This window comes from Pelophylax lessonae (genome assembly GCF_965119305.1).
Source record: "Pelophylax lessonae genome assembly, chromosome: 10".
Lineage (NCBI taxonomy): Eukaryota > Metazoa > Chordata > Amphibia > Anura > Ranidae > Pelophylax > Pelophylax lessonae.
The window spans coordinates 18,272,290-18,292,758 of NC_138777.1; the positions used below are offsets into that span (position 1 = coordinate 18,272,290).

Genomic DNA, 20,469 nt, shown 5'->3' on the forward strand with positions numbered 1-20,469 from the left:
GGCTACTGGGGAATCTATCATTGCTGGAGGGGATCTATTCTTGCAGGGGGTCTATTATTGCTGGTGGCAATATATTGTTACTTGGGGGGGGGGGGGGTCTATGTTGCAGGGGGTGAGGGATCTGCTGGCTGCTGGAGGGTCTATTGATGCTGGTTCCTGGGGGATCTATTGTTGCTGGAGGGGATCTATTTTTGTGAAGGAAGGGGCCCAGGGGTCTGTTGTTGCTAGGGTGGGTCTTATGTTGCTGGGGGGTCAGTCATTGCTGGGAGGGATGTACAGTTAGGGGAGGGGTCTTTTCTGCTGGCTGTTAGAGGGTCTATTGATGCTGGTTACTGGGGAATCTGTTGTTGCTGGAGGGGATCTATTCTTGCAGGGGGGTCTATTGTTGCTGGTGGAACCGGGATATATATATATGCCTTGTGGTCGGCAAGTGGTTATCAGGAAGTGCCCTTTAAAGGAGACCTCTGCAGAATAAAATATTGAGTTTCCCATTGCTAATCTATTTGAAAAATGCTAATTTCCTGGCTGTCATCACAAACCAATGGCTTCCGTGCTTTGAGTCACTGTCCCTGTCTTCTAGTTGTGCTCCTGCATTGTCCTCTCATCACATGGCTTCTGCTGAAGACTACAAGTGTCTGTTAAAGCACACACTGCCCAGGCATGGTCCATTGTTGTCACTATTGGGAAATCTGTCCTGAGAATTACCATGCAGCCATCGCTGGAAAACGTGTTGATATGAAGTGTCTGCAAAGAGGCTACATGAGATCAGCAGCTTGGAACTTTATATCAGGGTTTCTCAACTGAGGTGCCATTGATTGGTTTTCCCAAGAGGCCGCGAGCACAGTACCTAGTTAACCCACAGTCAGCGTGATGAGTTTCCGTGGCGTGGGTGGGCACAAGCTAATAACCAATGACATGCTAGGACCAGGACGCATGGCATCATTTATTGCTGTGGTGTTGGTGGCCAGTTTGCCCACACCAAGCCAACACATAAGGCTGACCCAGAGCAGGCAACATGCATGACCATCCCCAGCATTCAGGACCATCCCCAGCATTCAGGACCATCCCCAGCATTCAGGACCATCCCCAGCATTCAGGACCATCCCCAGCATTCAGGACCATCCCCAGCATGCAGAACCATCCCCAGAATGCAGGACCATCCCCAGTATTCAGGACCATCCCCAGCATGCAGGACCACCCCCAGCATGCAGAACCATCCCCAGCATTCAGGACCATCCCCAGCATTCAGAACCATCCCCAGAATGCAGGACCATCCCCAGTATTCAGGACCATCCCCAGCATTCAGGACCATCCCCAGTATTCAGGACCATCCCCAGCATTCAGGACCATCCCCAGCATTCAGGACCATCCCCAGCATGCAGAACCATCCCCAGCATTCAGGACCATCCCCAGCATGCAGGACCAGCCCCAGCATGCAGAACCATCCCCAGCATTCAGGACCATCCCCAGCATTCAGGACAGGACAGGAATTCAGCTTCTTTAGATCTCCTCCACCTCCTTCCCTCTGATGCATTGCTGGAGTCAAAAGGTTAGGCTTTGATGTGAAGAGGGGACTGTGTAATTTGGGGGGTTGTGATGGGGGGACTTTGTGGTTTGGGGGCTCTGTGATGGGGAGATCATGTGATTAGAGGGGGGGGCTGGGATGGGAGGGGAGGTCAACTGTGTGATTGGGAGGATCTATGTTGGGGGGCTCTGATGTGATGATAGGACTTTGTGATGGGAAGACTCTGTCATGGGTGATAAGGAGGGGGGGGGGGTGGGGAGGGGGCAACTCATCACCCTCATGTGATGGGGGTGGGGGGGGGGTCTCTGATATGAAGGGTGGCTCTGATGTGATAGCAGGATCTTGGATGTTATCGGGGGGACCTCTGATATGAAGGGGGACCTCTAATGTGATGGGGGACCTCGGATGTGATGGGGGACCTCTGATGTGAACGGTGGGCTTATGGTATGATGGGGGACCTCTGATGTGACGGGATAGCTCTGATGTGATGAGAAGACGTTGGATGTTATGGGGGGCTCTGATATGAAGGGGGCTCTGATTTGATGGGGGGACCCCGATGTGATGGAAGGACCTCTGATGTGATGGGGGACCTCGGATGTGATGGGGGACCTCGGATGTGAACGGTGGGCTTATGGTATGATGGGGGACCTCTGATGTGACGGGATAGCTCTGATGTGATGAGAAGACGTTGGATGTTATGGGGGGCTCTGATATGAAGGGGGCTCTGATTTGATGGGGGGACTCCGATGTGATGGAAGGACCTCTGATGTGATAGGAAGACCTTGGATGTTATGGGGGGGGATCTCTGATATGAAGGGGGCTCTGATTTTATTGGGAGAACTATGATATGAAGGGGGGACTCTTATGTGATGGGGGACCTCTGATATGATGGGAAGACCTTGGATGTTATGTGGAGACCTCTGATATGAAGGGGGGACTCTGATGTGATGGAAGGACCTCTGATGTGATGGGGGACCTCGGATGTGATGGAGGGACCCCTGATGTGAATGAGGGTCATATGGTATGATGGGGGACCTCTGATGTGATGGGATAGCCTGATGTGATGTGATGAGAAGAAGACTTTGGATGTTATGGGGGGGGGGGGAACTCTAAAATAAAGGGGGCTCTGATTTAATGGGGGGACTCCAATGTGATAGAAGAACCTCTGATGTGATGGGAAGACCTTGGATGTTATGGGGGGGGGGGATCTCTGATATGAAGGGGGCTCTGATTTTATTGGGAGAATTCTGATATGAAGGGGGACTCTTATGTGATGGAAGGACCTCTGATAGGAAGGGGGGCTCTGTTGTGATGGGGGACCTCTGATATGATGGGAAGACCTTGGATGTTATGTGGGGACCTCTGATATGAACGGGGCTCTGATTTGATGGGGGGGAATCTGGTATGATGGAAGGGCCGGGGAACTAATGTGATGGGGGACCTCTGATGTGATGGGCGGATTCTGATGTGATGGGGGACCTCTGATGTGATGGGCGGATTCTGATGTGATGGGGGACCTCTGATGTGATGGGCGGATTCTGATGTAATGGGGGACCTCTGATGTGAACAGAGGGCTTCTGGTATGATGGAAGACCTCTGACGTGAAGGGGGGACTCTGATGTGATGAAGAGGCCTCTGATGTGAACGGGGGGTTCTGGTATGATGGGGGACCTGTAATGTGATGGGGGGACCTCTGATGTGATGGGAAGAAGACTTTGGATGTTATGGGGGGGACCTCTGATCTGAAGGGGGCTCTGATGTAATGGGAAGACCTCTGAAGTGATGGGGAACCTCTGATGTGATTGGGGGGGGGGGCTCTGTTGTGATAGGGGGACCTCTGATGTGATGGGGAAACTCTGATATGATAAGGGGAAGGGCGGGTTCTGTTGTGGAGGGGGAGGTCTGATGTGATAAAAAGACCTTGGATGTTATGCGGGGGCCTCTGAAATGAAGGGGGCTCTGATTTATTGGGGGGTACTCTGATGTGATGGAGGGACCTCTGATGTGATAGGGGGACCTCTGATGTGATGGGGGGCACTAATGTGATTGGGAGGAGGCACTAATGTGATGGGGGGGGGCTCTGATGTGATGGGGGCACCTCTAATGTGATGGGGGGACCTCTAATTAGATGGAGGGACCTCTGATGTGATGGAGGGACCCCTTAAGTAAACGGGAAACTTCTGGTATGATGGAGGAACTTCTGGTATGATGGAGGACCTCTGATGTGAAGGGGGACTCTGGTGTAAACGGGGGGCTTCTGGTATGATGGAGGACCTCTGATGTGAAGGGGGACTCTGGTGTAAACGGGGGGCTTCTGGTATGATGGAGGACCTCTGATGTGAAGGGGGACTCTGATGTAAACGGGGGGGCTTCTGGTATGATGGAGGACCTCTGATGTGAAGGGGGACTCTGGTGTAAACGGGGGGCTTCTGGTATGATGGAGGACCTCTGATGTGAAGGGGGACTCTGATGTAAACGGGGGGGGGGGGCTTCTGGTATGATGGAGGACATTTGATGTGAAGGGGGACCTCTGATGTGAATGGGAGGCTTCTGGTATGATGGGGGACCTCTGAAGTGATTGGGGGGTGGGGGTTGATAATAAGGGGGGGCCTCTGATGTGAAGGGGGACTCTGGTGTAAACGGGGGGGGGGGTTTTGGTATGATGGAGGACATTTGATGTGAAGGGGGGCCTCTGATGTGAATGGGAGGCTTCTGGTATGATGGGGGACCTCTGAAGTGATTGGGGGGTGGGGGTTGATAATAAGGGGGGGCCTCTGATGTGATAGGGGGCCTCTGATACAAAATGAATGTAATCAGAGTGGTTGTGTGCGTCATCCCAGGCTCAGGTTTCCCATTGAGAAGTAACATTTATTATTTTCAGACTGGGGTGTCCCCAGATTATAATACTGTTATAGGGGGCCACCACTGTAATAAGGTTGAGAAACGCGGATTTAGGCAACAAAATGTCTGAGTTTACAGCTTCAACCTTCTGGTTATTCTGGGAAACTCTTTATATAAAGAAGTTTATTTTTATCCCTAATGACTTACCTGCCTGATGTTTAATGATGAGACTTCAGGAAAGCACCCGGCATTCCCTATTTGGCGAGACGAAAGGGGCTTTCTGGGTTATTCGTCCTCTCTGAACATCCGGCACCATACCAGGTACATCATATACTTTCACTTTTGTTTTAGAAAAAAAAAAGCCATTCGTTGTTAAAGGGAACTTAAAGAGGACCGGTCATTTCCTAAGATTCTTGAAGCAGAACTCCAGCTTTTTGTCACCCCTTCCTCAGCACATCAACAAATAAACAGGATATATGCCTTGAATCCAGGTGGCTTTTAAATGGTCACATGACATTAATGGGCCATGTATGACATGTGAGCGCTGTTCTCTAAAGCTGGGGTCGTGCTTTAAAGCAGAGCTGAAAATTTGCATTTTAATATATCCCTTGCTAGGCAAAACAGATATAAATCCATTTTTGTGTGCATTAAATGCCTCTATAAACCCTGATTTTACCTTGTAAATGTAGCAGTGACATCATCACTGTGCTATACGTACCCAGAGCAGAGCTGTGGGAGGGGCCCACTACAGCCTGCCTGCAGAAAACTACAGGAGAGGGGGCAGAAACAAGACCAGTCACCCTGCACAAGGAGAGAACAGGCTCCACCCACTACATGCTGCCTACAGAAAACTACAGGAGGGGGCAGAAACAAGACCAGTCACCCTGCACAAGGAGAGAACAGGCTCCACCCACTACAAGCTGCCTACAGAAAACTACAGGAGGGGGCAGAAACAAGACCAGTCACCCTGCACAAGGAGAGAACAGGCTCCACCCACTACATGCTGCCTACAGAAAACTACAGGAAGGGGCAGAAACAAGACCAGTCACCCTGCACAAGGAGAGAACAGGCTCCACCCACTACATGCTGCCTGCAGGATACTACAAGAGGGGGTGGAGACAGGACCTGTCACCCTGCACAAGGAGAGAGAGTAGCAGTGAGCGGTCTTTATTACAGGAAAGGAAAAGTCTCCCACTGGATTACTGCACAGATCTGGAAGAAATACACAAACACACCAAGATTCAAGAAGAATACACATGATGGATGGATTTAGCAATACTTGCACACCCCAGAAATGTTCAGCCACGGCTACTTTCATAGTTGAGTAGAGATAGTTGGCCTATCAGAGAACCCACCGGGGTTCACAAGTTGACACCTTTAGTGTGACTAAATTTCATCTTGAGCTATTGAGCTTAGTAAACAGCAGCCTTTTTGCTTTTTTGAGGAGGGGAGGGAGAGAAGGGGGGGGGGAGATGAGAGAAAGAGGAAGAGAGGGGGGAGAAAGAGGGAGAGAGAGAGATAGAGGGAGGGAGAAATAGAGAGAGAGGGAGGGAGAGAGAGAGAGGGAGCGAGAGAGGGGGAGGGAGCGAGAGAGATAGAGAGGGAGAGGAAGAGAGAGAGTGGGGGAGATAGGGAGGGAGTGGGGGAGAGAGAGGGATATTTTTTATTTTCTTTAACCCCTTGGAGCTGGGCCCTCCCAAGCTCTTTAAGGGGTTTAGGATGCCGGGAGGCGGGGTGAGGTTTATGATCATGTGACCGCCTGTCACATGATCGGAAAGCACCTGATCGCAAGTAACAATTGTGAACTTTCCCTTAGCCACTGGTGTCTGTGTCGGGAGCACGATCTCGGGACACAGCTGGATTCCACCAATTCATGCAATTATGCAGCTGTTTGGCGCCAAAGCCCACCCGCCGAGAGACTGCATATTTGCATGCAGCCAGCGCCAACGGGTTAATGTTTTCCCCTATACATTGATTTTTTTGGCAGTCTTCAGGTCCCTGGAGCCAGCTTGTTAACTGTGGGCGGCAAGCTGTGAAACCTTGCGGCTTCACCGCCAGCTTCCCACTGCGCATGCAAGAGCTGTGCTTTGTGAATGGTCTTGCACCCTTCTGGGATCGGTGACGTGTCCCAGAAAGGTAGCAGACAGAGAGGGGGGAGGAGAACTTCCAGTCGGGTTGTCTAGGCAATCCAAGCAGAAGTGGGAGCAGATCCCTGTCAAAACTAGGTACCCCCTGTATATATTCCAAATATGGCAGAGGGAGGAGGAATAAGAGCAGACCTTTCTCTATTGGGTGAAGGTTTGTTTGGCCCTGGTCTGAAGAGGTTAAAAAATTTATTTGGATCCAATGTTTTTATGTTCAGTTTGTAGCCCTGATGAAGTGGGAGTGCAATGGCCACCGAAACACGTTGGCTGTTCTGTGTGATCATTTGATGAATCATCAAATTGAATTGAACTCTTCCCAGTTTTATATTAGGCCTTGCATCCATTATCTTAGACGGTAGAAGCTTTATTAGCTACACCTGTTCTATTGCTTGGTCACACAAATTACTAATCAGCCAATCACATGGCAGCAACTCAATGGATTTTGGCATCTAGAATTGGTGAAGTTTAACCCAAGCATCAAAATGGGCAAGAAAGGGGATTTAAGTGACTTTGAACATGGCATGGTTGTTGGTGCCAGACGGGCTGGTCTGAGTGTTCCAAAAACTGGTGATCTACTGGGAGTTTCACACACAACAATCTCTCGGCTTTACAGAGAATGGTCCAAAAAAGAGAAAATATCCAGTGAGTGGCAGTTTTGTGGAAGGAAATGCCTTGTTGATGTCAGAGGAGAATGGGCAGACTGGTTCTAGATGATAGAAAGGCAACAATAACTCAAATAACTGCTCGATACAACCAAGGTATGCAGAATACCATCTCTGAACGCACAACACATTGAAGTAGATGGGCGACAGCAGCAGAAGAGCACAGCGAGTGCCACTCCTGTCAGCTAAGAACAGGAAACTGAGGCTATAATTCGCACAGGCTCACCAAAATTGGACAACAGAAGGTTGGAAAACGTTGCCTGATCTGATGAGTCTGGATTTCAGCTGCGACATTCAGATGGTGGGGTCAGAATTTGGCGTAGAGCATGGATCCATCCTGCCTTGTATCAATGGCTCAGGCTGGTGGTGTAATGGTGTGGGGGATATTTTCTTGGCACACTTTGGGTCCCTCAGTACCAATTTAGCATCGTTTGAACACCATGGCCTACCTGAGTATTGTTGCTGACCATTTCCATCCCTTTATGACTACAGTGTCCCCATCTTCTGATGGCTCCTTCCAGCAGGATAATGTCACAAAGCTCCAATCAACTCACCACTAGACCTATATCGAATTAACTAAAACCGGCATATCGCGTAGCCACGGTATTGTTATTGTGGCATTTTTAAAATACCGAGTTTCTCTGCTCCTGGGTCTGACTTGTGAATTGATACATTGCAGTGAGCTGGATGACTCATTCACTCACACAGCTAACACCTTTCAGCATTAAGTCTCCCAGTAACTATAAACAAAAATGATTACATTGTATCTTTTCCTTCCCTCTGCCAGGGAGAAAGGAAGTTTAACCTCTTAAAGACTGGACCTTTTTCTGACACTTGTTGCTTGCAAGTTAAAATCAGTTTTTTTTTTGCTAGAAAAGTACTTAGAACCCCCAAACATTTTATATATTTTTTAGCAGAGACCCTACAGAAAAAAATGGCGATTGTTGTAATATTTTATGTCACACTGTATTTGCGCAGCAGTCTTTCAAACGCAATTAATAGACTTTAATGAATAAAAAAAAAAAAAACGTAACAGTAAAGTTATCCCAATTTTTTTTTTTTGTTACACAGAGAATCGTGATCTTTATTCCAAGCTAAAAAATCGTGATTCTCATTTTGGCCAGAATCGTGCAGCTCTAATTATATATATATATACACACACACACACACACACACACACGCATAGCAGCCCACATTACATTATTATATAGCCATCAAGCAGTGTCTGGCCTACCTGGTGATAACTGGTTCTGGCGCTCTGATCCGATGGCCTGGTCTTTAAAGGGGCAAATCCTTGCAGTCCAGAAGTGGTTAAACCTGCAGGAGGACCGGTGTTTTTATCTATTAATGACTTTACTATTGCTTTAGGCCTGGTTCACATGTATGCGGGTTGGCGGTTCACATGTATGCGGGTTGGCTGTTCACATGTATGCGGGTTGGCTGTTCACATGTATGCGGGTTGGCGGCCCACATTTGCACAGGCATAGCAGCCCATTGATTTGAAAGGGCTGCTATGCCCTCATTTTCCGCAGAAAAAAGGTGCATGCAGCATTTTTTTTAAATTCAGTGGCCTTGAAATCCATCCTGCTTTTGCACCATGCGACTAAACTGCTGTTCCTGCTCTGGCAAGCTTTCTGCATTTTTTGTATACGTGGGCACGGCGTTTAAAAACAGTTTGCGTGTGCAGCAACGGCAGGTAAGTCGCATGGTGCAAAAGAAGGATGGATTTCATGGCCACTGCATTTTTTTAAATTCTGCATGCACCTTTTTTCAGCTGAAAACGCAGGCATAGCAGCTCAAGCCCATTCACATCAATGGGCTGCTATGCCTGTGCAAATGTGGGCCCCCAACCCGCATACATGTGAACCAGGCCTAAAGCAATAGTAGTCATTAATTGGTTAAACCTGCAGGAGGACCGGTGTTTTTATCTATTAATGACTTTACTATTGCTTTAGGCCTGGTTCACATGTATGCGGGTTGGGGGCCCACATTTGCACAGGCATAGCAGCCCATTGGGTGTGATGCGCTGGATGTGCCATATAATATCCCACCCCCAGTGTGTTTAGCTGGTTAGTGGGCATGGAGAATGAGTGGGCTGTCATTTATCACTGTGTATTCGCCCACATGTGTGACTCTATAGTCACATGGGCTGCTCAGATGTGATCAGGAGGAAATGCTCAGCATAGAAATTCACTGACAACTGACAATAAGCAACAAACAAAAAAAAGTCGGTGCGAAGCACCCGTCTCCTGTGCTCCATCCGTCTCCATCCTCTATCGACCTTGGCCACAATCATGCAGCTACTGAGAACCTTTGACTCGGCATCGCTGTATAACTTCAGCCTCGCAGCCCCTTACAAGGCCAGGGCAGTCTAAGACCACTAGAAACAAAAAACAAATGCAAGGGGGCACCGGCCTAGTGCATTATCCTCCAAGAGGATTATTTAATTAAAAAGGTATAAAAATGTTCACAAACGAGTTCTTGGTACAAGCATATCAAATAGGTAAGTTGCCATCAGCATCAAGATACAGGATGCACCATCGCTATGAAGCTTGGAAAAGCTTACGCATTTCAAGGCTTGGCCTCTTCCTCAGAGTATCTTGATGCTGATGGCAACTTACCTATTTGATATGCTTGTACCAAGAACTCGTTTGTGAGTATTTTTTTACCTTTTTAATTAAATAAACCTCTTAGTGTCGGTTCACACTATGGCGATCCAACTTCGGGGGGACCTGTGAAGTCGCATGCACCGCGACTTGCACGGACTTCACCTAATTGAAGTCAATGCAAGTCGCTCCGAGGTCGCCCCGAAGTAGTACAGGAACTATTTTCTATGTCGGAGCGACTTGAGTCGCTCCTATTAGAACGGTTCCCATAGCACAGAATGGACCGCGACTTGTCAGGCTGACAAGTCGGGGTAGTGTGAACCGGGACTTAGAGGATAATGCACTAGGCCGGTGAGCCCTTGTGTTTATTTTTTTGTCACTAAAAACTGAGCATGTGCAGAGCTGCCAACACTGCTCTGCAAAATCCCCAACTGAATCGGGGACATGGACAGCAGGGGGAGATAGAGAGCAGCAGGATCAACCAGGTTTTTTTGCAGAATACAGAAAACAAATCTCAGAGTATGAACAACACCATTTATTGATTTTTTTTTTTTTTTTGTGGGTTTAGTGACACTTTAAGGTTAAAAAAAGACAGACTACACCACAAAGCTTTGAAATTCATTTTTATTTTATATAAAAAAGGAAAAGAAGGGAGATCTGTATTAAGTCAGCTGTATAATAACGAACGCCATTGCAACTCTTCAAGTGACAGACCCCGGCCAGACACTGTTCAGTGACGGTATATCACAACGCTTATCTGAGCTTTTCATTTGCTTCCAATTTTTTGGAAGAAAAAAAAATGTTGCTAAACTCTTAAAGGGGATAGAAGAACGGAAGGCGGGGGGCGAACATGTTTGAGAACCCAAAACAGGATATATATATATATATATATATATATATATATATATATATATATATAAAATCAAATTGCAGAAAGAGGACAAAAAAAATAAAAAATCAAATTGCAGAAAGGAAAGAGGACAAAAAAAAAAAAAAAGTTACTAAACTCTTAAAGGGGATACAAGAACGGAAGGCAGGGGGCGAACATGTTTGAGAACCCAAAACAGGATATATATATAAAAAAAAAGAAAAAAAAATTCAATTGCAGAAAGGAAAGAGAAAAAAAAAAAAAAAAAAGTTGCTAAATTCTTAAAAGTGGATACAAGAATGGAAGGCGGGGGGGGGGGGGGGGGGGCAGACATGTTTGAGCACCCAAAAACAGGATAAAAGAAAATCCCAATTGCAGGAAGGAAATCGGACAAAAAAAAAGTTGCTAAACTCTTAAAGGGGATACAAGAACGAAAGCAGGAGGGCGGACATGTTTGAGCACCCAAAACAGGATAATTAAAAAAAAGAAATAAATAAAATTGCAGAAAGGAAAGAGGAAAAAAAAAAAAAAGTTGCTAAATCCTTAAAGGGGATACAAGAACGGAAGGCGGGGGCGAACATGTTTGAGAACCCAAAACAGGATATATAAAAAAAAAAAAAAAAAAAAAAAAAGAAAAAAAAATTCAAATTGCAGGAAGGAAAACAGACGGGGAAAAAAAAAAAAAAAAATTCAAATTGCAGAAAGGAAAGAGAAAAAAAAAAAAAGTTGCTAAATTCTTAAAGTGGATACAAGAACGGAAGGCGGGGGGCAGTCATGTTTGAGCACCCAAAAAACAGGATTAAAAAAATCCCAATTGCAGGAAGGAAAGCGGACAAAAAAAAAAGTTGCTAAACTCTTAAAAGGATACAAGAACGGAAGGCGGGGGGTGAACATGTTTGAGCACCCAAAACAGGATATATATATATATATATATATATATATATATATATATATATATATATATATATATATATATATATATATATATATATATATATATATATATATATATATATATATAAAAAAGAAAAAAAAATTCAAATTGCAGAAAAGAAAGAGGAAAAAAAAAAAAAAGTTGCTAAATTCTTAAAGTGGATACAAGATCGGAAGGCAGGGGGGCAGACATGTTTGAGCACCCAAAAAACAGGATAAAAAAAAATCCCAATTGCAGGAAGGAAAGCGGACAAAAAATAAATAAATAAAAGTTGCTAAACTCTTAAAGGGGATACAAGAATGAAAGCAGGGGGCGGACATGTTTGAGCACCCAAAACAGGATAATTTAAAAAAAAAAAAAAAAATTGTTGCTAAACTCTTAAAGGCGATACAAGAATGGAAGGCAGGGGTGGACCCAAAACTGGATATGAAAAAAAAAAAAAAAAAAATTCAAATTGCAGGAAGGAAAAATTGCAGGAAGGAAAGCAGACAAAAAAAAAAAAAAAAAAAAGTTGCTAAACTCTTAAAGGGGATACAAGAATGAAAGCGAGGGGGGGAGAGATTTGGGGTCAGACATGTTTGAGCACCCAAAACAGGATAAAAAAAAATCCCAATTGCAGAAGGAAAGCGGACAAAAAAAAAGTTGCTAAACTCTTAAAGGGAATACAAGAACGGAAGGCGGGGGGCAGTCATGTTTGAGCACCCAAAACAGGATTAAAAAAAAAAAAAAATCCAATTGCAGGAAGGAAAGCGGACAAAAAAAAAAAAAAAGCGCAAAACCGAAACGTCCATCTCCCAAACAGTTTTTATAACTGCATAGATAAAGTTTGTTGTAGAGATTACAATATATAAACAGTTTTTTTTAAACTATAAAACATTTTTTTACTCTTGCTATACAAGTGCTATACAAGACAACAGTCTCCAAACAGAAGAAGATCCGAACCACGTTCTATGGCACAGGCTCGGCGATAACCATAAGCACGCCAATTTTTATTTTTTACGGATGCGTTTCTCGCTTGCCGATGATTATCAAGCCGCTGTCTATACAGTAACAGTCATAACAATGGAAAAGGATCCTCATTTCCCCATGAACAGTAATCTGCCGAGCAAACCCTTGACATATCTCAGAAACACAACCTCTGCGAGCACTCAATGGCGTTGAAAAGCATCGCCGTTCATAATGCTCGATATTCGTTTTTTTTTTCTAAGCCAGCAACCCACCAGTGCAAATATTTCACCTCTCCTTGGGAGTTTGATAAAAAAAAAAAAAAGTGTTATTTTAAATAAAGTTTTGCATTTAAGAAAAAAAAAAAAAAAAAGGGAGCATAGTAAAACATGTACAAATTAAACTTTGAATTTCAGGCGAAATCAAAGGACATATCCTATACCCTGTGCCACACATATATAAATGAAATATACAGAAGATCATATTTTTGTCTTTTTTTTTTCCCCCCACAAAACGTAACGTCATAAGAATTCCAAGCAGCTTTATTTATTTTTTCACCAGGAAAAAAGGGAGGAATTAGAGCAGCTCCTGAGGGATCGCAGAAAATGGTACATCTCACGCCATTCTCTCCCCTCCCCCCTTTTGGCCATCGTGTAATAAAGTTTTGGTTCCGACATTTTTTTTTTCACTCGGTTGTGAAGTTTCGCAGTTGCTCTTGCAGCCCCGAGCTCAATGCCGAGGACCTTAGAAAGCTTCTCGCCAAACGCACACGTCTCTTGTGTGCAACACGTCTGCCAGGCTCCGAAGAATTTTTGTTGTTCGCTCTATTGCCCATCGCGGATTGCGAGTTGTCTGGTTGTTTTTATAAATTAAGTGCTGAAGAGGAGGAACCTCACGTTTTCCTATGCGAACGGCGAGATTGCCATATCTGAAACTTGTTGTAGGCCGTCTGCAGCATCTCCTCCAGGTGGTTCGTGAGCTGCAATACAAAACAACACTGCTCAATGCTGGAAGATACATTGTCAGAAGATAGTCAGCTGGTTTTTGTTCATTCTAGGTCATGACGATTTTAGGGCCGGGTTCACACTATAGCGGGCAGCTGCCGGAGCACTTTACCACTCTGGCAGCTGTCCGTTCCCAGATGCAGTAGGGGGGGGGGGGGGGGGGGTGTAGTGTGCGATTTTTTTTTTGTGTCATATTAGTATGTTATTTATATGACTTTTTTCTGATATAGCTTTCAGATCACTAGCGGTTATTTCCCCTGAAGAAGCCCCACAGGGCGAAACATGTTGGGAGTTTAAATTGATAAACCGCTATGTAATTAAAGTAGGGTTGCACCGATATTGGTGCCAAAACTAAGCATTTGCACAAGTATAGGTACTCGTGCAAATGCACTGATACCTGAAACCGATATTTCATGCTCAGTTTTTCAGCTGTCAGCTGGATTCCCCCACTGACAGCTGAAATATAAATTAAGAAAAAAAAGGCAGCAATTATCAGTTAAGGAGCGTGGCCGCTGCGTCCTTAACAACTGAGGACTTAAGGCCAGTACACACGAGTCGAAATTTGGCTGGGAATTTTCATCCGACGACCAATCTGCCGATTTTCGGCTTGTTAGTATGATGCTTCCAACAACCGACTCCGACTTTTCGGCAAAAAAAAAATCTGGTGTGCAGGCTATATAATTTTTGACCTCCTTCAAAACATGTCCGATTTTCGTGCAGTCAGTACAGATTTCGACAGGGAAAAATCTTATAAGCAAGACTGGGCATGCTCAGTGAAGAAAGAACACAAAGAATGCAAACCAACACATGACATCACTTCCGAAGTAGAATTTTGTCGTGCGGGAAAATTCGTGTGCAGTCTAGGCACATTCCAACCAACAAAACACCACTCTGGACAAAAGATGGACGACCAGTCGGCGGAAATTCGTTGCGTGTGTACGAGGCTTTAGTCAGCTGTCAGTGGGGTTGACAGCTGAATAGTTAAAGAAGTCCAGCAAATTTATTAAAAACATTGCTCAGCCACTGAAACACAGATAAAAAGAAACATTGTTTCTTTTTGTATCTGTTTATTCATCTACAGATCAAAGTGATTAACTTTAACAGATGAAGTCCGATTAAAGGAGTTGTAAAGTCAGAAGTTTTTTTTCTCTTAATGCATTCTATAAATTAAGATACAATAAGATAAAAAGCCTTCTGTGTGCAGCAGCCCCCCTCAGCCCCCCATACTTACCTGGGCCCTCTCTCTATCCAGCAATGTCCACCAGTGCCTCAGCCATTCGGTACTCTCTCTCCTGATTGGCTGAGACTCAGCAGTGGTGCCACTGGCATGACAATCATACTCAGTTAGCCAATGAGGAGAGAGAGGGGGTGGGCCAATCAAAATACACATTAGAATTTTTTTTTTTTACTAAACATGTAGCAGAATACATATTGGCCTAAATTGATGAAAACATTAAACTTTTTAATTTTCTTTGTTGGGAAGGTTTTATAGCCGAAAGTAAAAAATATGTTTTTTTTTTTTTTTGTTTATAGCGTAATAAACAAAAACCACAGGGGTGATAAAATACCACCAAAAGAAAGCTCTACTTGGGGAGGGGGGGGGGGGGGGGGGGGAGACATCAATTTTATTTGGGTACAACGTTGCACGACCGCGCAATTGTCAGTTAAAGCAATGCAGTGCCTGGCCATTAAGGGGGTTAAAACCTTCTCTGAAGTGGTTAAAGCAACCTGTCAAGTAAAAAAAATAAAAATAAAATTTGTGTTTTTTTAATAAAATGTTCCTCTATTTAGCCCCTTATTAACCCTTAATTTTCTCCAATTAGCCTTAATTAACTCATTCTGAATTTAATTATTTTCTTGCTGATTTTTTTTGTTCACTTCTCTTTTATAAATAATTAAATCTTATTTTGTTTGCTTTGTTGGTTATGATTTTTACACCTTTAACCACTTACCCACTGGGCACTTAAAGCGGAGTTCCACCCTGGGAATACTTTTTTTAATAAAAATACCCCCGGGACAGTCAGGGCTAGTACATTCCACAATAGATAGCCTCTGTACTGTCCCGGGTTGCACTTACCTTTTAGGAGAAATGCTTACCTTGAAAAAGTATTGTCCAGCGCTGCCATTTCAGGTGTGGGCAGCTTGAAGCCAGCACGATCCTCTTCTGCCTCCTCTTGGGTCCCACGATGCACTGCAGCGGCCCCGCCGTCACTTCCGGTGCGCGCGCGTCATCCCTCCACAGCTTCTGGGCATGCCCAGAAGCGGTTTAGAAGGGAATGACGCGTGCACACCGGAACTGACGTCGGGGCCGGTGCAGGCGCATTGATTCCTGGGAGCGATGACGTTCAGCTCCCAGGAATCATTGCAAAGCCAGGAAGTGACGAATCGCCGTGGCCGCCGAGGGGAGGAAGAAGGAAGTAAGGTAAGTATATTTTCTTCTATACGAGGTAAGTAAAAAAAAAAAAAAAAAAAATTGCGATTATCTATTTGTTTTTCATGTGACCCGGAGCGAGAAGATAGAGGTAAGTATAAATTTAGGGTGCAACTCCGCTTTAAACCCTCTTCCTAACCAGACCAATTTTCAGCTTTCAGTGCTCTCATCGGAGTGAGCTCTCGAAACCCCCACATGCATGGTCCACTATATCCTTCATCACAGGAACACTGAGCTCACAACTATTGTGACGTGGAGAGAAAGGGCATATGAGGGGGGTTTAAATCAGCTGAAAGTGTCTTAGTTAGCAACAAGGCAGGATGGGTGATGCCAAGACATCCCCAGTGGTTGCTGCTCACCCCCACCATCACTGGAGAAGCTCTCAAAACTCCTCACGTGTGGTCCACTCTCTCTTCCGTCACAGGATCACTGATCTCAGAGCTACTGTAAGAGGTGTGAGGGGGTTTGAATCCGCTGGAAGTGTCTTAGCAACTTCTTAGCAACAAGGCAGGATGGGATGATGCCAAGACACCCCCATCATTGCTGCTCAAAACCCCCACATGCATGGTCCACTATCGCCTCCGTCACAGGATCACCGAGCTCACAGCTACTGTGACGGGGAGAGAAACAGCATATGAGGGGGGTTTGAATCAGCTGGGAGTGTCTTCGCAACAAGGCAGGAAGGGATGATGCCAAGACACCTCCATCAATGCTGCTCAACACCGCCATCACAGCAGGGAGCTCTCAAAACCCCCACTTGCACGGTCCACTACCGCCTCTGTCACAGGATCACTGAGCTCACAGCTACTATGACAGAAGAGAGCACATGTGAGGGAGTTTGAATCGGATGAGAGTGTCTGAGGAACATCCTAGCAACAAAGCAGGGTCTGCATCCCTTTAGACGTGTTCCTATTGGGAGTATCTCACCAAAAATGAAATTTTTGTTGCAGGGGATGCCAGAAATCTGATTTGTATCTTAGTGCAGACTTCTCAGAAAATTGGAGAGCCAATCACACAAGCAGAAAATGATGTTTCTGGGGGTGTGGTCAGTATACATTCTGTGTACAGAACACCTCCATGTAGCCATATTGCGTTGCATTTTCAGAAGATAACAGCTACAGTTTGAAAGGGAAAGGTCATTTTTAAAAACATTCAAATAAAATATGATTTGTGTCGCAATTGTATACGCTAAATTATTTCATATTTTTTTTTAACCCTTTAACTTTGGTCCAAGCCGCATAGTTTGTTCTTATCTACAGACATTTCTTACGGCATAGGCAGTTTGTTGGTGAAGGTGACCTAGCCCTTGAAGCAATGTGCCTGGCTAGTGGTCACCCTGCAGGAGGATCACAGGAATTAATAGACTTTGAAATATCTTACATTTGTGCTCAAGTATTGCTTCTTGATTTTCTCCTGGAATGGACATAATTTAGTAACCTGAAACCTTTCCAAGTTACTCTTCATTTTAATGACCTGCAAAAGAAAGCACAGCATTAAAAAGTTTACAAAGACTGCCTATATGACACGATTATTCAGAGAGGAACAGCCGCAGCCTTCAATAAAAGGAAACTGCTGAACCATCATAGTTATATCTTCTCATTATTTCCCATAACCTTTTACCTAATCATGGCGGGGGTGCTGTACATCTAATGACCACCCTGTAGTCACGCACACACCAAACTAATTTTGGCAGGATGAAATTCACCATGTGGGTGGCCAGTAGAGACAGATGGAAAATTGTGGGGCTGCGTCCGCTCACATGCAGTCGGTGCTCGGGTATGTTCTTCACACAGCACACAGGAGCAGAGCTGAGGCTGTCAATCACAGGCTGCGTGCTGGAGATCCCTCCATCATCACCTTTTTTCCTTGCGGTCAGAAAAGCTTGTCAGAAGTGACTCATTCAGATAGCAGGAAGGAGGCAGCAGACAGAAATGACACTTAGTACTCCTAATTCAGACAAGCACACACTATAAAGCAGTGATGGCACCCCAGATGTTTTGGAACTACATTTCCCATGATGCTCAACTACACTGCTGAGTGCATGAGCATCATGGGAAATATAGTTCCAAAACTACACCTGCCAAGGTTCACCATCACTGCTATAGAGGGATATGCTGTGTTCATATTTCATGTCTGAGGTTTACAACCACTTTCTGACCAGCCTCCGTAGTTCTACCGCGGCAGGTCAGCTCTATTATGTGAAATGACGTACCTGTACGTCGCATCGTGTAACAGATAGTGGGGTCGCGCACACATGTGCTAATTGGCCAGAGGGGGAGCCAATCAGCAGGTCACGTCCGCCGGCCACCGGCGATCGCTCCCCATGGAGACAGAACGGCAGTCAGCCTATGTAAACAAGGCAGACCAGTGTTCTGTCAGAGATGAACACAGGGATTCTGTGTTCCTCCTATTTAGTAACATGGATCTCTGTGTTCATCCAGTGAGTACATCCCCACACAGTTAGAAAGCACTCCCTAGAACAGGGGTCTTCAAACTATGGCCCTCCAGTTGTTTAGGAACTACAATTCCCATCATGCCTAGTCATGTCTGTGAATGTCAGAGTTTTACAATGCCTCATGGGATGTGTAGTTCTGCAACAGCTGGAGGGCCGTAGTTTGAGGATCCCTGCCCTAGAAGCACACTTAACCCTTTGATCGCCCCTGGTGTTAACCCCTTCCCTGCCAGTGTCATTAGTAGAGTGCATATTTTTAGCACCGATTTCTGTAACGTCGTCACTGGTCCCCCCAAAAGTGTCAGTTAGGTGTCCGATCTGTCAAACCGCAATGTCGCAGTCTTGCCGATCGCCACCATTACTAGTAAAAAAATAAATAAAAATGACATAAATCTATCCCCTAGATTGTAGACGCGATAACTTTTGCGCTAACCAATCAATATACACTTATTGGGATTTTTTTTACCAAAAATATGTCACAGAATACAAATTGGCCTAAAAAGACGAAAATTTTTTTTTTTCTTTTTTAATTTTTTTTTTTTAATTGGGAATGTTTCATAGCAGAAAGTAAAAGTTTTTTTTTCCCCTCCAGAATTGTCGCTTTTTTTTTTTTTGTTTATAGCGCAAAAAATTAAAACCGCAGAGGCGATTAAATACCGTTAAAAGAAAGCTCCGTTTGTGCACCCATCCAAAGTTACTCCAAAGTCTTTGGAGTCGTACAAGTGAGGATATACACAGCAGAGGATCTTGGATACTGCGGCTGCACAGACACAGCTGCTGCTCAAATTTTGACATTCAGGCGGGTGCACACTGTCTGCGATCGGGGTCGTGCACCCACACAGAGGTCAAATTAGGAGCAGCAGCTGCTATGTTCCAATTGACATGAATGGGCAGGTCAGTGGTTAGCACTTCCGCATAGCAGCACTAGGGTTGTCCGTTTGAATCCCAACCATGGCACTACCTGCCCAGAGTTTGCATGTTCTCCCTGTGCGGGTTTCCTCCGGTCACACTGTTTCCTCCCACACTCCAAAGACATGCTGGTAGGTGACTGGTCTCCTGTCTAAATTGGCTCTAGTATGTGTAAGTATGAATATGCGTTCGGGACCTTATGGCGCTTTTCCACTGCATGGAACCGAACGGTACGGCTCGCTTTTGTGCTTTTCCACTGCTGGTACTGCATGGTATGGCGTAGGAACGGTACGGTACGGCGGCGCTTTTCCACTGCATGGAACGGAACGGTTCGGCTCGCTTTTGTGCTTTTCCACTGCTGGTACTGCATGGTATGGTGTAGGAACGGTACGGCGGCACTTTTCCACTGCATGGAACCGAACGGTACGGCTCTCAAAAACAGTACCACCTCGATTGTGGTTCCAAGAGGTACCATATCCAGTACCATATCCCACAATCCTTTGCATGCAGTCACTACTAGCCACTGATTGGTCAGAGAATCCCACCCACCCCGTTGTTATCCCACCCACTCAACTTCAGTACTACTTTAGTGGAAAAGCAAACCGTACCGTACCGAACCGTTCCAACACCGTACCATGCGGTACCAGCAGTGGAAAAGCAAACCGGGCCAAGTAGAGCCAAGCCGGTACTTGCAGTGGAAAAGTGCCATTAGACTGTAAGGTCCTTGAGTACAGGGACTGGTGTGAATGTATAATAAATATGTAATAGTATAATAAAATTGGCAGTGCTCAATAAGTACCTGTAATAAATAAAATGAATAGGACTACCTGCACAGGGATGCACGGTACCCCTGTGTACACTGTAGTACGCCCGCATGAAAAAATGTCACTCAATTCAGCTTTCCCAACACAGAAGTCCGGTATCTCTTACCTTTTCCTCTAGAAAAGGTGTATTGACAGGGAAGCAGGACCAGAAATGGCGCAGCAGCTCGCCGACCGCCACGTATAAATGCTTGAGTTCAGACTGGATGTCGTTTGGCACCATCTCTGTAAGGGACAGACACACGTCATTGCAGAGCCTGATGGAAAACAAAGTAATATTCTCTGTATCCTACGGAGCAAATACACAAGTCTAATATACAGTGGATA

The 20,469-nt window shown here is 45.3% G+C and overlaps 2 protein-coding genes across 2 annotated transcripts in view; both read right to left on the minus strand.

The window, feature by feature from the left end:
* The window catches only part of HPS5 (HPS5 biogenesis of lysosomal organelles complex 2 subunit 2), an 83,971-nt gene extending 79,320 nt beyond the window's left edge, over positions 1-4,651 (minus strand). The window contains exon 1 of the mRNA XM_082270862.1: positions 4,574-4,651. The gene's annotated coding sequence lies outside the window, so the exon portion shown is untranslated. The remainder of the gene's footprint in view (positions 1-4,573) is intronic.
* Positions 4,652-12,990: 8,339 nt separating this feature from the next.
* The window catches only part of GTF2H1 (general transcription factor IIH subunit 1), an 80,705-nt gene continuing 73,226 nt past the window's right edge, over positions 12,991-20,469 (minus strand). The window contains exons 13-15 of the mRNA XM_082270870.1: positions 20,252-20,367; positions 17,341-17,433; positions 12,991-13,504 (exon numbers count right to left, since the gene is read on the minus strand). Coding sequence (XP_082126996.1) covers positions 13,418-13,504; positions 17,341-17,433; positions 20,252-20,367 — 296 coding nt within the window. The 3' untranslated portion in view covers positions 12,991-13,417. The remainder of the gene's footprint in view (positions 13,505-17,340; positions 17,434-20,251; positions 20,368-20,469) is intronic.